The sequence below is a fragment of the Thamnophis elegans genome, chromosome 1 (genome assembly GCF_009769535.1).
Source record: "Thamnophis elegans isolate rThaEle1 chromosome 1, rThaEle1.pri, whole genome shotgun sequence".
Lineage (NCBI taxonomy): Eukaryota > Metazoa > Chordata > Lepidosauria > Squamata > Colubridae > Thamnophis > Thamnophis elegans.
Genome location: NC_045541.1, coordinates 33,974,507 through 33,989,697, shown reverse-complemented (window position 1 = coordinate 33,989,697; position 15,191 = coordinate 33,974,507). Strand labels below are relative to the sequence as shown.

Genomic DNA, 15,191 nt, shown 5'->3' with positions numbered 1-15,191 from the left:
ACCCAAATCCTCCTTATATAGAAGACTGCAAACATCATGAAAAGAAGATAGATCTTGCATAGTTGTTGGATACGCCTGTACAAAGCCAGAGAGATGATTAACAAAGTAAGATAAAAACAGAATTATAAAGGAATAAAGGAAGGAATCAAAGAATAGCTTCACAAGGACTCATTGTTTCAGTTAACAATGATACATTATGCTGCAACTTTCCCAATGCACAGTACTTATGTTCAACCTTGATGTACAGATATGAAATTTTGCAATACAGGCATCTTCCATAGCTGAATGAAATTTACCAAATAAATATGTTGATGGACATATCTGATGGATATGTTGAGCAGCTTATCCACAGTCATCAAATAATTACCTACCACCACCATTTATTAATTTCAGAAAATCACTAAATAATTGAAAATAAAATACTATAAAGTGGCCAGGCAAAGTCATGTTTCAAAAAAGAAGAGTGCCTTCCTATGAAAAGAATTTCAAAACATTTCCAAAGTCCAAAGATGGTTGTGGTAGGAAGCTTTCACCTGTAAGAATCTCAGCAGGCTTAATATTAACAATGCAATTCTTAAAAGGTAAAGGTTCCCCGCACACATACGTGCTAGTCGTTCCTGACTCTAGGGGGCAATGCTCATCTCCGTTTCTAAGCCAAAGAGCCAGCACTGTCTGAAGATGTCTCCATGGTCATGTGGCTGGTATGACTAAATGCCAAAGGTGCACGAAATGCTGTTACCTTCCCACCAAAGATGGTTCCTATTTTTCTACTTGTATTTTTACATGCTTTCGAACTGCTAGGTTGGCAGAAGCTGGGACAAGTAACAGGAGCTCATTCCGTTATGCAGCATTAGGGATTCGAACCGCCGAACTGCTGACCTTTCTGATTGACAAGCTCAGCGTCTAAGCCACTGAGCCACTGCATCCCATGTAATTCTTACATCCATTATAATAGCAATAGCACTTAGACTTATATACCACTTCATAGTGCTTTTACAGCCCTCTCTAAGCAGTTTATAGAGTCAGCCAATTGTCCCCAACAATATGGGTCCTCATTTTACCCACCTCGGAAAGATGGAAGGCTGAGTCAACATTGAGCATGGTGAGATTCAAACTGCCAAATTGCAAGCAGGCAGCAGTTTCATTCATTCATTTTCATGCATGCATACATACATTCATTTATTCATTCACTCATTCTTTTCCCTGACTGCCCAGGGTGGCTCTCCTTATTTGATCAGTACAAGAACTATGTAAAGCTAGGCTGAGAAAGTACAACTGGCACAGAGACACTCCTGGCACACTGCCATTCCATAGCAAAATAATTTGCAAAGATTTTAGCGCAGAAAGTAGCCCTTAACATATTGAAAAGATGACTGAAGATGCTAATCAACCTGTTGCAAAAGATCTACCATCAGCAGACTGGTCATTATTTTTGTTCATGGAAACAGGATGCTAAATTATGCCACTTGCAAATATCTCAGCCATTCAATTAGTTCAATTAGCTCCGGTCTTTTGACTTATGGCACATCCAGTGTGGCTGTCCAGTGTCCTAGAGCATTTCTGGCAAGAGGCAGAATGCCTACTTAGTCTATTAACTCACTAGCTCATTTGTGTAAAACAAAAACAAAAAAAGTGATGCACTAAAGAGAGATGCTACTTTAACTGGAGCCAGCAAGTCACTTCTCCAAATTCACTTTCCCTTCCTGAGCTCCAGACATTTTGTTCTGATTTTTGCTGAATTAGAGCAATAGAAATCTGAATAATGTTGGCTGGCTGAGAACATGTCAGTGTTTATTCACTGCTTCCGGACATTAGCATTGCTAGGAATCCCTAGTAAGCCCAAGCCTTTTGATTTAAAATCCACATTCTATTTCAGGCACAATTAAATAAAACAACAGTGATTAGATCATATATTTGGAGCTGTTCAGGAAAGTCCACTTTGTTTCTGCTTTCATCAGAATATCTTTGTCTACATATGCAGTCATTCTGATACTAATATGCTGAATCAAGGCTGGCAGTTTTCCTGGTTTTGTGAATGTCTTTCTTCTAATCACCTGATTTCCACATATATATATATATCCAGTTTGCCCAAGACAAAACACAAAACACACTGAAAATGTTTATAAAGTGGCCTGTACCAAACATTAAGGTGTGTTTGTGTGTGTGTGTGTGTGTGTGTGTGTGTATGTGTGTGTAAAATGTATTTCCCCCTGTAGCTTAAAAACCATAACAAAAAAGCATCTTTCTTTCAATACCACCCCATCCCTTTGTGGTACCCCCCCCCCCCTTACATTATGAAAATCTACCAGAACAGAAATTAGCTATGAACAATTGAGTTAATGGGGTATTTACTGGGACTTACTGCCAGCATAAACCAGGACAAACTCTCTTCAATCATCAAGTCTGTTTAACTATGATTAAGCCCTGCTGGGGTTTGCAGTCCTTATCTCTCTGCAACTACCGAATCCGCTGAGAAAATAGCAGGGCTGAGACTAAAATTTGAAGTCTGCAAGCCTTGAGAACTACAATTTATTTATTTTTTGTTGGGCAAGTCGGCAAAATATAGAAACACTGCACAAGAAAGATAGCTGTCACAAAGAGCCATATATATATGAGAGAGATGTGGCTTTGAAAAATAAAACAGAGTTTGCTAAAATGGAACTGCTATCCAGTCCCCAACCCAAGGAACAAATTGTTTGAACTGTAGCTAATTGGCAAACTACAGATTTGATGAACCTTGTTTACATATATTTCATATGCAGGTGGCATAAACACTGGAAATGCTTTTAATGTTCCAAAAGGAGATGGTTTACAAGTTCACTTTGCATACTTTATTAAGGACTCTTGTTGCTAAAACACTGAGAATGAATTTTAAAAAATTACAAAGTTCATTTGCAAAATGAAATTGTTTGGATGATTGGTTTGTGGTAAACATGATGAATCATATTGGTTTCCATAAGTAAGGAAAGTTTCCATTTTCCACGTATAATAATAAGAATAAAGCCAGAGAAACTTATATTAATGGGAGGGGATTATTATTATTAAAAATCAAGTAATAGATCCTGCCATAAAAATGAAGTGGGCTATTACTACCCAGGTAAAACAAACTTTTGTAAATTGGTATGAACGGATTAATTCTTAAATTGGGAATCTATCTTTAAGAAAATTGGTGGTCTAAAAACCATTGCAGAATGGTTTCTAGAGACTTGGGAACAAAAGGACGCAGGAGTCCAATTGGGAACAGAAATGAGAAGGCATCCAAAGGGGCCTCATGGATTTACATAAAAGTTTGGGTTAATCTCTCCCAACAGATTGCTCAAGATTAGCCAGTGAGCTCTGCAGAGGATTCTGCAGAGCTCTGCAGAATTTAGTGGTCTGAATTCTGGATATTTTAGTTGAATTCAGGGCCAACTGCTGCTTTTCTAGCCTTGATGCAAACAACTATATATGGTACATTCCCATATGGATATATGGATAGCCAAGTACAGCTTGTAATTTCCTGCAGGTGTTCATCGAGAAAGATGATTTCCTCTAAAAATAATTAGACTGCAGCTTCAGTACATTGCTCTAAGAAGAAATCCATTCAGCAATGCTTAAGATTTGGGGGCGGATGTGGGTGGCTAGGTGGGGAAATAGATAGTCTATTGAAAACTGCTGGGCAATACATTATTTTCAATATATTTTCTCTATAAAGGAAAAGAAAACACCATCAACTCAGTATCCATCTTAGTTTTTTAATTATAATAGTTTATTTATGCATTCTTATTGGTTAGGAAAAGTTTTTTTAAAAAAAATTAAAGGATTTGACTATGTTGCAAAGCTCTATACTTTAAAAATTGTGGAGACCATGTCTCTCCTTGGAAGTTTAGGTGGAGGGATTTTAGGTAAGAGCTCTTGAGCATAAGCTGTGCTATGAAGTCCAGCTTCTCGGAGAGCCAACTCAACACGAACCCGGGTATCAGAAATTATCTGAATAAAAAAGATAATACAATATGTTAATACAAGCCTCATATAATAAATTGCCACAGTTAGAATCAACTACAACTATCATGGATCACATGTCCGCCCTTCTGGTATTAGGTAGACAATTTGATGTCATTAAAACCAGCTATTCTAATCTACCCAATTTTTAAACTCTAATTCTTAACTTTTTAATGTTAATTCTTATTTCAAATTAGTTACTGTAATTCCTAGTGTTAGACACCCCTTTCCCTAGATTTTAGACTGATTTCAGCTATTTCATGCCTTAGGATTTAGCTTCTTTTTAGTTTTTTTGCACTTATCCTGTTTTGTACATTTTTATTCAATGTTCACCTTTAATCTTTATGCTTCTAGAATACGTTTACTGATGTTGCTCTATCAAAGTAAGTGTAGTCTTATTTGTGCATGTACAATATACTGATCTTAGGTGGCAACAATCACAATCTGATTTGAATGAGTAGAAATGCTATTTTTGAATACGACCTGAATGACTGTTTAAATGAACTGTTTAAATGAACTGGTGATTTCAAATGTCAACCTGGGCCCTACCACTCCAGAAGCACATAACATGGGCTTTCTTGGTGCCTACTCCCAAGTTCTGGAACTCTACCAAGGTGGCCAGAGTAGTCACACTTTTCTTGTTATTTTGCTCTAAACATTTCATGTAAACAATGTTTGGGTTCACAGATTGCCCTAAACTGTGATGAAGTATGCTTGGTTTAAGCTTAGTGCACAGCTATTTATATAAGAATGACAATCTGCTGTACAGGCTACACACCTGCTCATCACTGAAAGTATGCAATACAAACAGAGGTTTCTGTGGAATAAATTCTTCTTCAGTTCCAATACCCATCCGTGCTTTAGAGGCTACTGTATCGGCCACCATCCGAGCAGGATCAATTTCTGCCACGATAGCAACCTGAAGAAGAAAGGAAGTACGAACAATTCAGTAATACTCCTGCTTTTCCCACTTCCTTAAATAAGGGACAAAAAAGCCCTAAACTTATCAGAAAATTACAGTCTAAAAATAAGTGAAAAGGCAATTCAAATCTGAGAACTTTGCCTGTGTACAGAACACCCCTATCCCAACCTATCCAGGTGGTCCAGGAAGGTATTGATATTGCCAAAATGCCGGGCAGAATCACCAAGAATAAGATCTCCAGTTTGGTTTTTGATGTAAATCATGCATCAAGGGTGATTAAGTACTATAATCTAGAAATTCAATTTTCCAAATCTGGAAATCAGATTGAAATCAATAAAGGCAAGGCTTTAAAAATAAGAACCAGCATTTTCAACTAACTTCAGAATATAGAGACAGCCAATATCTTGAGGATCTAGGAGAGAATTATCTACCACATCAACATTTGAGTAATCATATTTTGCAACAGTTGAATTTAATCAATTATCTTCAAAGGCACCATTATATATTTGTCTAAACTAATCCTCAAATATATAAAAACCTAAGCCAGGGTCTGTCTCTTCACATAGTTTGACACAAGAGCAGTACAGGGGATCTCTAACTTATCACCACAATTGAGCCCAAAATTTCTGTTGGTAAGTGAGATAATTGTTACGTGAGTTTTACACCATTTTGAGAGCTTTTTGCCACAGTTGTTAAATGAATCACTGTGGTTGTTAAGCTAATAACACGGTTCTTAAATGAATTCCCCATTGATGTTGCCTATAAGAAGGCTGCAAAAAGTGGTCCCGTGATCTCAGAACATGGCAACTGTCATAAATATGAGTCAGTTGTTGCCAAGTGTCCGAAGTTTGATCACATGATCATGGGGATGCTGCCACGGTCATAAGCCTGAAAAGTGGCCATAAGTCACTTTTTTCAGTGCTGTTGTAATTTTGAACAGCCACTAAACGAACTGTTGTAAGTTGAGGACTGCCTGTAATTGTAAACAGTTAGAAATCATTTGTAGTCATCATAGCTATTAAAGTTTCCTCTCTTAATCCAGTAGCCCTGAGAGTTTTCAGTTGTGCACCTCTTCTCTCTAACCATAATATCTCTTTGTTTTAGTCTTAGGTTTTGGGTTCATCTATCCTGAAACAATCCTCAAACATCAGTCCAAAGCTTCACTTCCTTCCTCGGATAAGTAATCAAAAGTAGTCAATGTGAGTGTATACTTTATGTGTCAGGACCAGACAAAGTCTCAATTTCAGGAATTTGTATCCAACTCACTTCTGAGACACAGCCTTGGCCAATGCAGCCATGAAAATGGCTCTAAGGAGAAATGCGGCACAGAATGGACTGGGGACCATGAGAGGTGATTGAACCTGTGTAAAGCAGAACCCTCTCTGATTACGGAGTTAAGAGATGGAGGCAGTGGTGGGTTGCCAATTGTTTTACTACCCGTTTGGGCGTGTGACACTTCTGCGCATGCGCAGAAGCATCCGGCTGGGTGGGGGGAGCCTCCCGCCACTACTAGTACTGGTTCACCCAATCCAGGCTGAACTGGGAGCAACCCACCTCTGGTTGGAAGTGTTCTCAAAGGTCATCTAAATCTAACTTCTTGCTCAGTTATGACAGAAGGCTATCCAGCTTTCCTTACCAAGTCACCAATGAAAGGGAACTATCATTTCATGATTTTTATATCATTTGCAAATCTCATATTTATCCTATTGATTGTTTCACCCATAGCATTAATAAAAAATATTGAACAATACTGGGCCAAAACACAGCCGTGTATCATTCTACTTACTACTTTATTCTACAAACTGGCATGAAGCCATTTAGACATCATCCAGGCAATCATGAAATCATCTAACAGTTGCATCATCCAGCCCATATTTTCCCATTATATTATGGAGGGCATTAGGAGAGACTTCATTATATCAGCTTTCCAGTCTATCAAGGATTCTAGATATCCCCCGCCCCCAATTTGCTTGGCATTCTAAATTAAGCATGATGACAAATAAAAAATTACTTCCCCTCCTTCAATTTGTACCATTTCAACTGGCATACACACCAAAAGGATGCAGGAATTGGCTTTTAAAAAATCTTTATAACAAATGAAAATAGACCAGAAAGCACTGACAATGACTAACAGTTCTGCTTTCATCTGATGAGTCACCACAGATATTAAAGCAGTGACACTGAGCATTTACGTGGAAGAAGCAAATGTAGTTCACTTTCCAAAACTTTCATATTTGTAGTTGTTGTGGTTTCTTGGAAACACCCTGAGGTAAAATTGTTGGAAGGTTTTCAAGTTTTCATCTGCACAGAACTGGAGTTCAAAAGCTTATGGAGAAAAAAAACAGTAATCAATTGGATGTTTTGTTGAAAAATACCCCGCTTCCTTTAATTAGCAATTTAAAATTTCTTGTCATTATGTAACAGAAGCTAGATTTGGGGCGATTTATTTATTTATTATTGTACTGTTAACCCATGTTTTCAGATAATTGTTCCCAAAGTGGCTCATACCATTTTTTTTTTAAAAAAATCCTGTCTTTAAGATTACTGTCCAAAAAGATCAAAATTAGAGGGTGGGGGAGGCAAGGCGAGAGAGAATTGGAACAAAAAGGAGAAGGGAGATCCGTTTCTCAAGCTTCCCTCCCCCCCCCGGCTCCCTGAAAGAAAAAGAGCAAGAAATATGAAGGATCAATTAACATGCAGCAAAGACTGGACTGATTTTCCCTTCCTGGATCTTTAGCTTCAAAAACAATATGAGCTTCTTGTTCTTTTGGCCTCTGGGTGAAGCCAAGACCTGCTTCCTTCAACTCTGCATTCCCAGAGCATCCATTTAAAATAAGAGCTATGGATGTCAGGAAAACCGATTTTATGATTCTGAAAATGTAGATAGCAATATCAAGCCCCCAAAGCATCTCACTTTAGAAGGAATTTCTTAAGTTGCTAGGCAGCCATCATACAAAAATATGTAAGTTGACCCTGGATTTGCCTGGGTCATCTACTCACTCACTTTCACTCTTATTTTGCTATATTCTGTGCCCCAAATCATTTTATGAAATACTGAAATGTCTTGTCATGCAGTATATGTAGATACAGGCTAGTGGTATTTGGACACTCAAAAAAAAACAACTAGCAAGAACTTAGAGCATAAATCAACCTGAAAGGGAACACGGTTCCTGACATATCTAATCAAGTGATTGAGGAAAAAAGACCAAGAAGTGAGCAAGAGAGCATTTTGATTGTGGCTTTCTTGGCTGGCAGTGGATACGTGTTTTCGTCTTTCTAATATCCAGATAAGACAATGGCTTTATTGGCTTTAGTAATTAAATATATTTCTACATTTTATTGCCATATCATCAGTGAGAGGAGGACACATGAATAATGAAAGCTATTCAAATGCTATCAGCTGCTCAACCTAGAGCTGAGATTAATAACAGCATTCATTTTTTTTAAAAAAAAGAATGTGGATTCTTGTTGAGACTGCCTCAATGTGAAAAGATGACTGGGGAGCAGTGATTTTATAGTCTGCCACGACTGTTGTTTTACATCGAAGCAACACAATCAACCTTTAAGTGACTTCCCATCAGTGACTATTACATTTTTAGGGAGCCTTTCAAATATAAGTGGGATACTTTAAGTAAAACGGTGGCATTAGGTTAATAATAAGGTAATGCATACATTATCAGAGGAACATTTCTTTAGAATTATTGCTTTATGGAGTGCATGTACTCCAGCAGCAGTGGCAAAGAATAATTAGTTGTTTTCAACAAATTCAGAGGCCCAAACATCTTCCTAACATGACATGAGTGTCAGAGAAGTGGACAGAGACTGTGGTCCATCTCAACATACAGATAGCCCTCAGGTAATCATTGGAATCATAAACCCCGATGTCATGTGACTGTGATGCTTAACAATGGAGATTCTGACACTTTGGGTTGCTATTGTTAGGTGTACCACAGGGGGTCCTTAGGTGAGGTCATCACATTGTCGTCACTTGTGACTTCCTGCTGGTTTCCCCATTTACTGTGCTTTTAGGAAGCCAGCAAAAGTTGCAAATGGTTATAGCATGATCACAGTGTTGGAAGGAAAATTCATCTGGTTCCATTCCAAGTTGAGAGAAAGACACTGGAGATATGGAGGCTGATTGGAAAAAAAGGTTTATTGATGAAACAGAACCACCAACCACATGTGATTCTGGTCCGCAGACAAAATGGTTGAATGAATCAATGAATTTTTATAGGTTTCTGTTTCTTTGAAGTTTGGACTGTTCTGGGGTGGTGCAATGAAGGGGCTTGTGTTCTGAAAGGGTGTTGGGCAGATCCTATTGTGGCTAATGGCTTTCCTCCTGTGTTGGATCTTGGTTAAGGGGCTGCTTTCTAATCCTACCATTCTGCCAAGGAGTTTTGAAATATCCTGTCTTGAATGGATTACCAAATCTGCATTTCTAAAAGCTGGCCTCCTCAGTTTCTGCTTGGGGGCAGGGAGACGGGGGCTGGTTTCTGCCTCCCTTAAGAGCATGTTTCTCCATTTCTCCCTCTGGGGAAATATAATATTCTGACTTGTAATATTTCTCAAAATATTTCATTTTTCTGGAATGGGGGGGTTTTCTACAATGGGATACTATGATGCCATAATTGTGAGCTGGGCACCCAGATTGCAATCACATGTGCATCACTGATGCTGCAACTGACAGAAGTGTGAGGACTGATCAAAACTACTACTCATCCAACACTGTTGTAAGTTCAAATGGTTGCTGAATAAGTGGTCATTAAATAAGGACCATCTCTATAGTTTACATTAGCTGCTCAAAGGCAATTTTAATAATCTGGTTCAGATTGGAGACCTGAAAAAACAGGTTTCTGTTCACGTAAACTCAAGTATGGCAGTTCGGAGCAACTATAGCTTTTAGTTTAAATTCAGAAAAACAACTGCTGCTTCATCTCCAGAGGCCACTGCTTGGTTTTTAAGAAAAAGAATTGATGTGAGATTTTCTGTTTTGCTGCTGTTGCCAAATTTGGCAATCGGTAATAGCCTGTGGATTACTGAGAGACGATTTATTGCTACATTACCTATGTATGCTCCAGGATCTGTAACTACCTATTTGCTTCCTAGCTGATTTTCATTGTCTACCTCAGAGTTGACTTTTACAGCCTTAAATAGCTTGGGTGCCATTTAGATTGCCTCTCCTAGTCTGTTCTAATCCAGCTTTCAATATTTCAGGAGGGAGCTTTAGCCATGATGGACAATATTCATGAGCCCATCATGAATATTCTATGCAAAGGCCTCATCAAGTGTGGTTCCTTGTCAGGAATGTCCACCTTTCTAAGTGCATTAGGAATGACAGGCAAGTCAGCTTCATTAGTTGCTCATAGCACATCTTTCCACCCAAAATTTGGGATCCTTTTGCTGCTATTGGTTTTAGAAGTGTAGGGTTTTAAATCACCGGGCTAATGTTATTGATTTCTAATGCTGCAAATTTGTTTCCTTCTGTAATATCCTCTAGGATGCTCTAAAATCAAAATTTAGTCATCCAGTCTGTTCTCATCATTTGCACTGAACTATAATAATGATACCCTCCAGTATGGAAAATGGACCAAGACGCCATATGACTTTCTGATTTCATGCATCTTCTCTGACTTGGCAGCCAGAGGAAGTCAATAAATTCTGGGTTGTGTCTACTGGCACTTAGCAGATAAAAGCTGCCCACAAGCTAACAGACAGGGAACATCTTGAAGAAGCACTGGTGGCGGTTTTCTGTGAAAAGCAGTAAGGATTTGGACCCCAAAGACCCCAAAGGAATCTATTTAATTTTCTCTATGACTGGCAAGTATTTCTCACTGAGACCAAAGCTAGGAACAATTTAACCACCGGTTAAAGATGAAAATTACAAGCCAACATTAACAAGTCAAACCAAGCTGCTAGGACAGTGCAATACTACCATTAGATAATCAATGTCAAAAGCTGAAATAAGTACTATTGAAAAAATGCTACATCATCCGATTCTTACAAACAGAGCAATTGTTGCAAAACATAGTTTAGACAACAATGAAATGAAGTTGACATGAAACAGTTATGTATGCCATCTGAAGAAGAAAAAAGAGAAGAGTTCAGTTTGATGGCAGGAAAGACACTAGATGCTATTTGGTCTTATGCCTTCAAACAGAGGGAACATGGCTTAGATGTCTTTGATGTCTAGTAACACTACACAAGGCAATCTAACAATACATACAGTTAAGAAGCAGGATACAAACTCCCTATCAATTCAAGGTACTAATGGTTACAAAAGCAGGAATTATTATTGATTGTCAGATGCATCCAACCAGGACTACTTGGCCTAGTGTCAATATTATTGCGCTGGGCGTCAGAGTCATCTAAACTCTTTGTGATCACTGGAAAAGTATCTCCAGATACAGGTAGCATGGGTTTTCCCCACACTCTTTCTGATTGCAAATGAAGGGACCAGGCAGTTTCTGCCAATCCCCAACTACTATGCCTGTAATGCTTTGATGGCTGTAGCCCAATGTTCATTACCATGAATTAAGGACCAATAAATACAATGAAACATATTTTTGAATAAACATTCATGGAACTGGACTATTAAACTTCAAGTTCTCAAAGATTTCAAGTAAGAGGACTTATATCTATGACATTTCTCAAATGAGAAGGGCGAAAAAGCATGCTTGCTGGAGGGATGGACTGGATGGTTTTTCTTTTTTTAAGGATTACAGAGTCTACAAATCAGCAGATGGAAATTTCAGCATTAGCCAGAAACAGTAATTGTGGATTCTGATGCCATTTGGTAGCAACCTTCTACTGGGTTGGAGACTCATTCCAATGCAATCACTTGCATTGCCTAAGACTCAGCAGGCAACACTGCATAGCCTTTGCAGCTATAAAAATGCTCGAGGTTGAAATTATACCAAAGAAAAACTTTGACCATTTTTTCTGAATCATAATGGAAAGTTCTGACAGTATCAGAAATATATACATGTATAAAAATCCATAGTGTCAGAATATTGCTGATTTTGAAAATGAATTTGTTGTTTGTAGGAAAAGTGACTAATTGGGAAATGAGTAACATATATTCTTTCCAAATATGCAAATATTTCCTTTGAAAATTAAGCATCGGAAAGACTTCTTCCAACCACTAGACTAGCCTGGATCTCTGTATTATACACATTTCATTCTTTCTACTTTCATCAATATAAATCTTGCTGGAAAAAAAAAACACACAAACATGTAATCAAGGAAGACAGGGACAAAAAATACATTAATAGATATGAGGACACACTTAGCTCTCTAATGCTAATGCTTTTAGCCTTTATTTGATTTTTTTGTGCAGACTAAAGATATCCTTTTGCTATAGAAAAGAATATAAATATTTCAGGGTTGAACTGTGGAGTCCTTGGTGCAGCACATGGCATCACTTATAGCATGCAAATCAAGTAGAGTCCAGCAAAACATCTTAAGTAAGCTAAAAGATCCCAGAAAGGGAAAAATAACTTCATCTACAATATAGAGTGTAAGAACTGTAACAGTCACTGTTGAGGAGAGACGGGCAGAAAATTAACAGAGCACATCCATGAGCACCAAGTAGCAATCAGAAGATATGATGAAACTCCTTAATCTCATAATACATAGACAGACTCAACCATAATTTCAATTGGGAAACTGTAAACCAATCTTAGTCCAAGCAAAATATTTTTTTAAAAAACACTAGAGAATTCCTGGAAGTTTGGCATTCAGACAAATGAGCCATCACCAGAAACATAGAGATAAGCCACATTTACACACCATTCAAAATACATGATAAAAAAAACAATAGACCAGAACACTCCCTCTCTCCAGCATCCTACACACAGATAAGCAGGGATTAACACAAGGTAATCAACCAAGCAGAAAACAATATCCTAATGAAGGAACTACTAAGCAGAAAACCATTTTACATTGTCCAATAACCAGCCTTCTGTGAATGGTATTACAATCCATGGATACCTCTATAACTCTGGTGAAAGAGACAAAAAGGAAAAGGGAAAAGCATATTGATTGCAGTCAATAATTTGGTTTCTGTTAATTTCACACATGTAGAAAATAATTAGGTCTAGTTCTAGATTAATGGTCAAAGCCTTCTGCCATGTGGACCTTGAAAACAATAACAACAATGTTGTATGTCAAAATACACAATGTGATATACAATGAGCTATAAAGGGCAAGAAATTTTTCCCCTTTTCATTTTGTGACAGATTGATGTCTCAATTACAGTAAATTTTATGCTGAGCCTTAATTGCATATGAAAATGGACAGTGAAAATACCTGTTTTCTGAGAGCATCAAGGCGCTTCTTCCTTTCTTCTTCTTCCTGGATTTCCTTGAGGATTGCTACTTTTTTCTCCATCAAACGCTTTTCCAACAGCTTTTGCCTAAACTGAACTCTTTGAACAAGAAATCACAAAATCAATGTCATACTACTCATCTACTGTATACTGTATATTCATCTTCTCAATATTACTTTCAGCCAACTATTGGGAACAATGAAGTCCTTAATTAAAGAAGCATTGCAAACTGTCTTTTGTCTAGGAACCTTTATGTTACCTAAGTTACAATACAATGCAATTCGGATTTATTCAGGAGAAAATATTAAGTTCAATAAGCATGCATAGGATTGGACTGCAAATGTCCTCATTTTGTAGTAAACATTATTTCTGTATGAATCAATAAATAATATGAAAATGCATTTAGGTGGCTTATCACACAATGCACTGATAAATTTTATTGCAATTTTCCATAGTCCAACCCCAAATAACTAACTGATACTTGCTAACTGAGGAAGAATCACACAAAGTCACATCTATGCCTATGATCAAAAAACACAGCAAGCAAAGTTCTGGCTTATCAATAGCATTTACCAATAGCACTCAGACTTATATACCACTTCATAGTGCTTTACAGCTCTCTCTAAATGGTTTAGAGTCAGCCTATTGCCCCAAACAATCTGGGTCATTTTACTGACCTCGGAAGGATGAAATGCTGAGTCAACTATGAGCCGGTCAGGATTGAATTGCTGGCAGTGGACAGTGAGTTAGTCCTTCAGTCAGTGGTGGGATTCAAATAATTTAACAACCGGTTCTGTGCCCTAATAATTTCTTCCAGCAACCACTTCACAAAACCACCCAGAAACTTAACAATCAGTTCTCCCGAAGTGGTGCGAACTGGCTGAATCCCACCACTGCCTGCAGTACTGCATTCTAACCATTGCTAATCATGGCTCTCAATGTGCTTATGTACACAGGCCCTTTTTGCAAATTTCAAAGCCACTAGCTAATTTGAAAAATATTCTTATTATTGACTGTATTCCTATTTACGTTACTAGCAAAATATCACCCTTCATTCAAAATAGTGACACTGGAAGCATATAAATATTAATGAAATGATACCTAGCTACAAATGGTTAGGATGAACTTTTTATACCTTTAAATAGCTACAAAATTGGTAAAATTGCCTTTATATAAGAAATAATTCCTTTATTTCTTATATAAGAAATAAGGCTGGATGAAGCAGTAAACATCCAAATCCAATATGCCGAGTCACTTTTGGTGAGATGATGACTATATAAATAAATATAACTAAATAAATAAAAGTTAAGCAACAATTACATTTAGTGTGATTTACAGTTACCTTATTAGAGGAAGGTTGTGTAACAATAAAATAATTCTATTTAATCAGGGTTCCTTCTAGTGGTTCAGACTATGGTATATCTAACATATTATTAATTTTAACTGAATCTTTATTTGGGGCAGAATAGATATCCCTTACCAGCTAAGTCCTGGGAGTTAAATACCATCCCAAGCATAATATTTTTATATAATTCCAAAGTAGTCAGGATCAGGGGAAAATTGATAAAAAGGAGAATCCTTTTGAATGATCCAAATAAATGATTCTTATTTCCCTTATTATGTCTGGGCAATTCTACAACATCCCTAGCTCACTTTTTTAATTGTACCTTCAAAATTAGATTTCATGCTGAAGCACTATGGATTAACTCAGGGATCTGAAAATTGAGGATGTTCACAATAATTTATATAGAATATATAGGGAAGAAAATCAAGTGAAGAATTCACAACTTCGTATCTCATGTGACATTTACATCATGAATATAGTCTGTGATCAACAACCCATAAAATTACAGAAACGGGCACCTGACACGTCTGTTGAGTTATGCACTGATAAGTGAGCACTTTAAATAGAACTATTTATATAGATGCTACATAATTAATGGATCTCAAAAGCATATCTAT

General features: G+C 37.4%; 2 protein-coding genes across 4 annotated transcripts in view; one reads left to right on the top strand and one right to left on the bottom strand.

Annotated features, from left to right (window-relative positions):
- The window catches only part of UPP2 (uridine phosphorylase 2), a 65,355-nt gene extending 54,422 nt beyond the window's left edge, over window positions 1-10,933 (top strand). Inside the window, exons 7-8 of one of the 3 annotated variants that reach the window (XM_032211118.1) lie at window positions 6,008-6,102; window positions 10,401-10,933. In XM_032211118.1, coding sequence (XP_032067009.1) covers window positions 6,008-6,087 — 80 coding nt within the window. In that variant the 3' untranslated portion in view covers window positions 6,088-6,102; window positions 10,401-10,933. Of the gene's footprint in view, window positions 1-4,335; window positions 4,365-6,007; window positions 6,654-10,400 lie in introns of those variants that run through there. The other 2 variants (XM_032211110.1, XM_032211126.1) reach the window with 2 other exon arrangements.
- The window catches only part of CCDC148 (coiled-coil domain containing 148), a 104,338-nt gene continuing 91,105 nt past the window's right edge, over window positions 1,959-15,191 (bottom strand). Inside the window, exons 11-13 of the mRNA XM_032211141.1 lie at window positions 13,211-13,328; window positions 4,760-4,900; window positions 1,959-3,969 (exon numbers count right to left, since the gene is read on the bottom strand). Of these exons, the coding sequence (XP_032067032.1) occupies window positions 3,823-3,969; window positions 4,760-4,900; window positions 13,211-13,328 (406 nt within the window). The 3' untranslated portion in view covers window positions 1,959-3,822. The remainder of the gene's footprint in view (window positions 3,970-4,759; window positions 4,901-13,210; window positions 13,329-15,191) is intronic.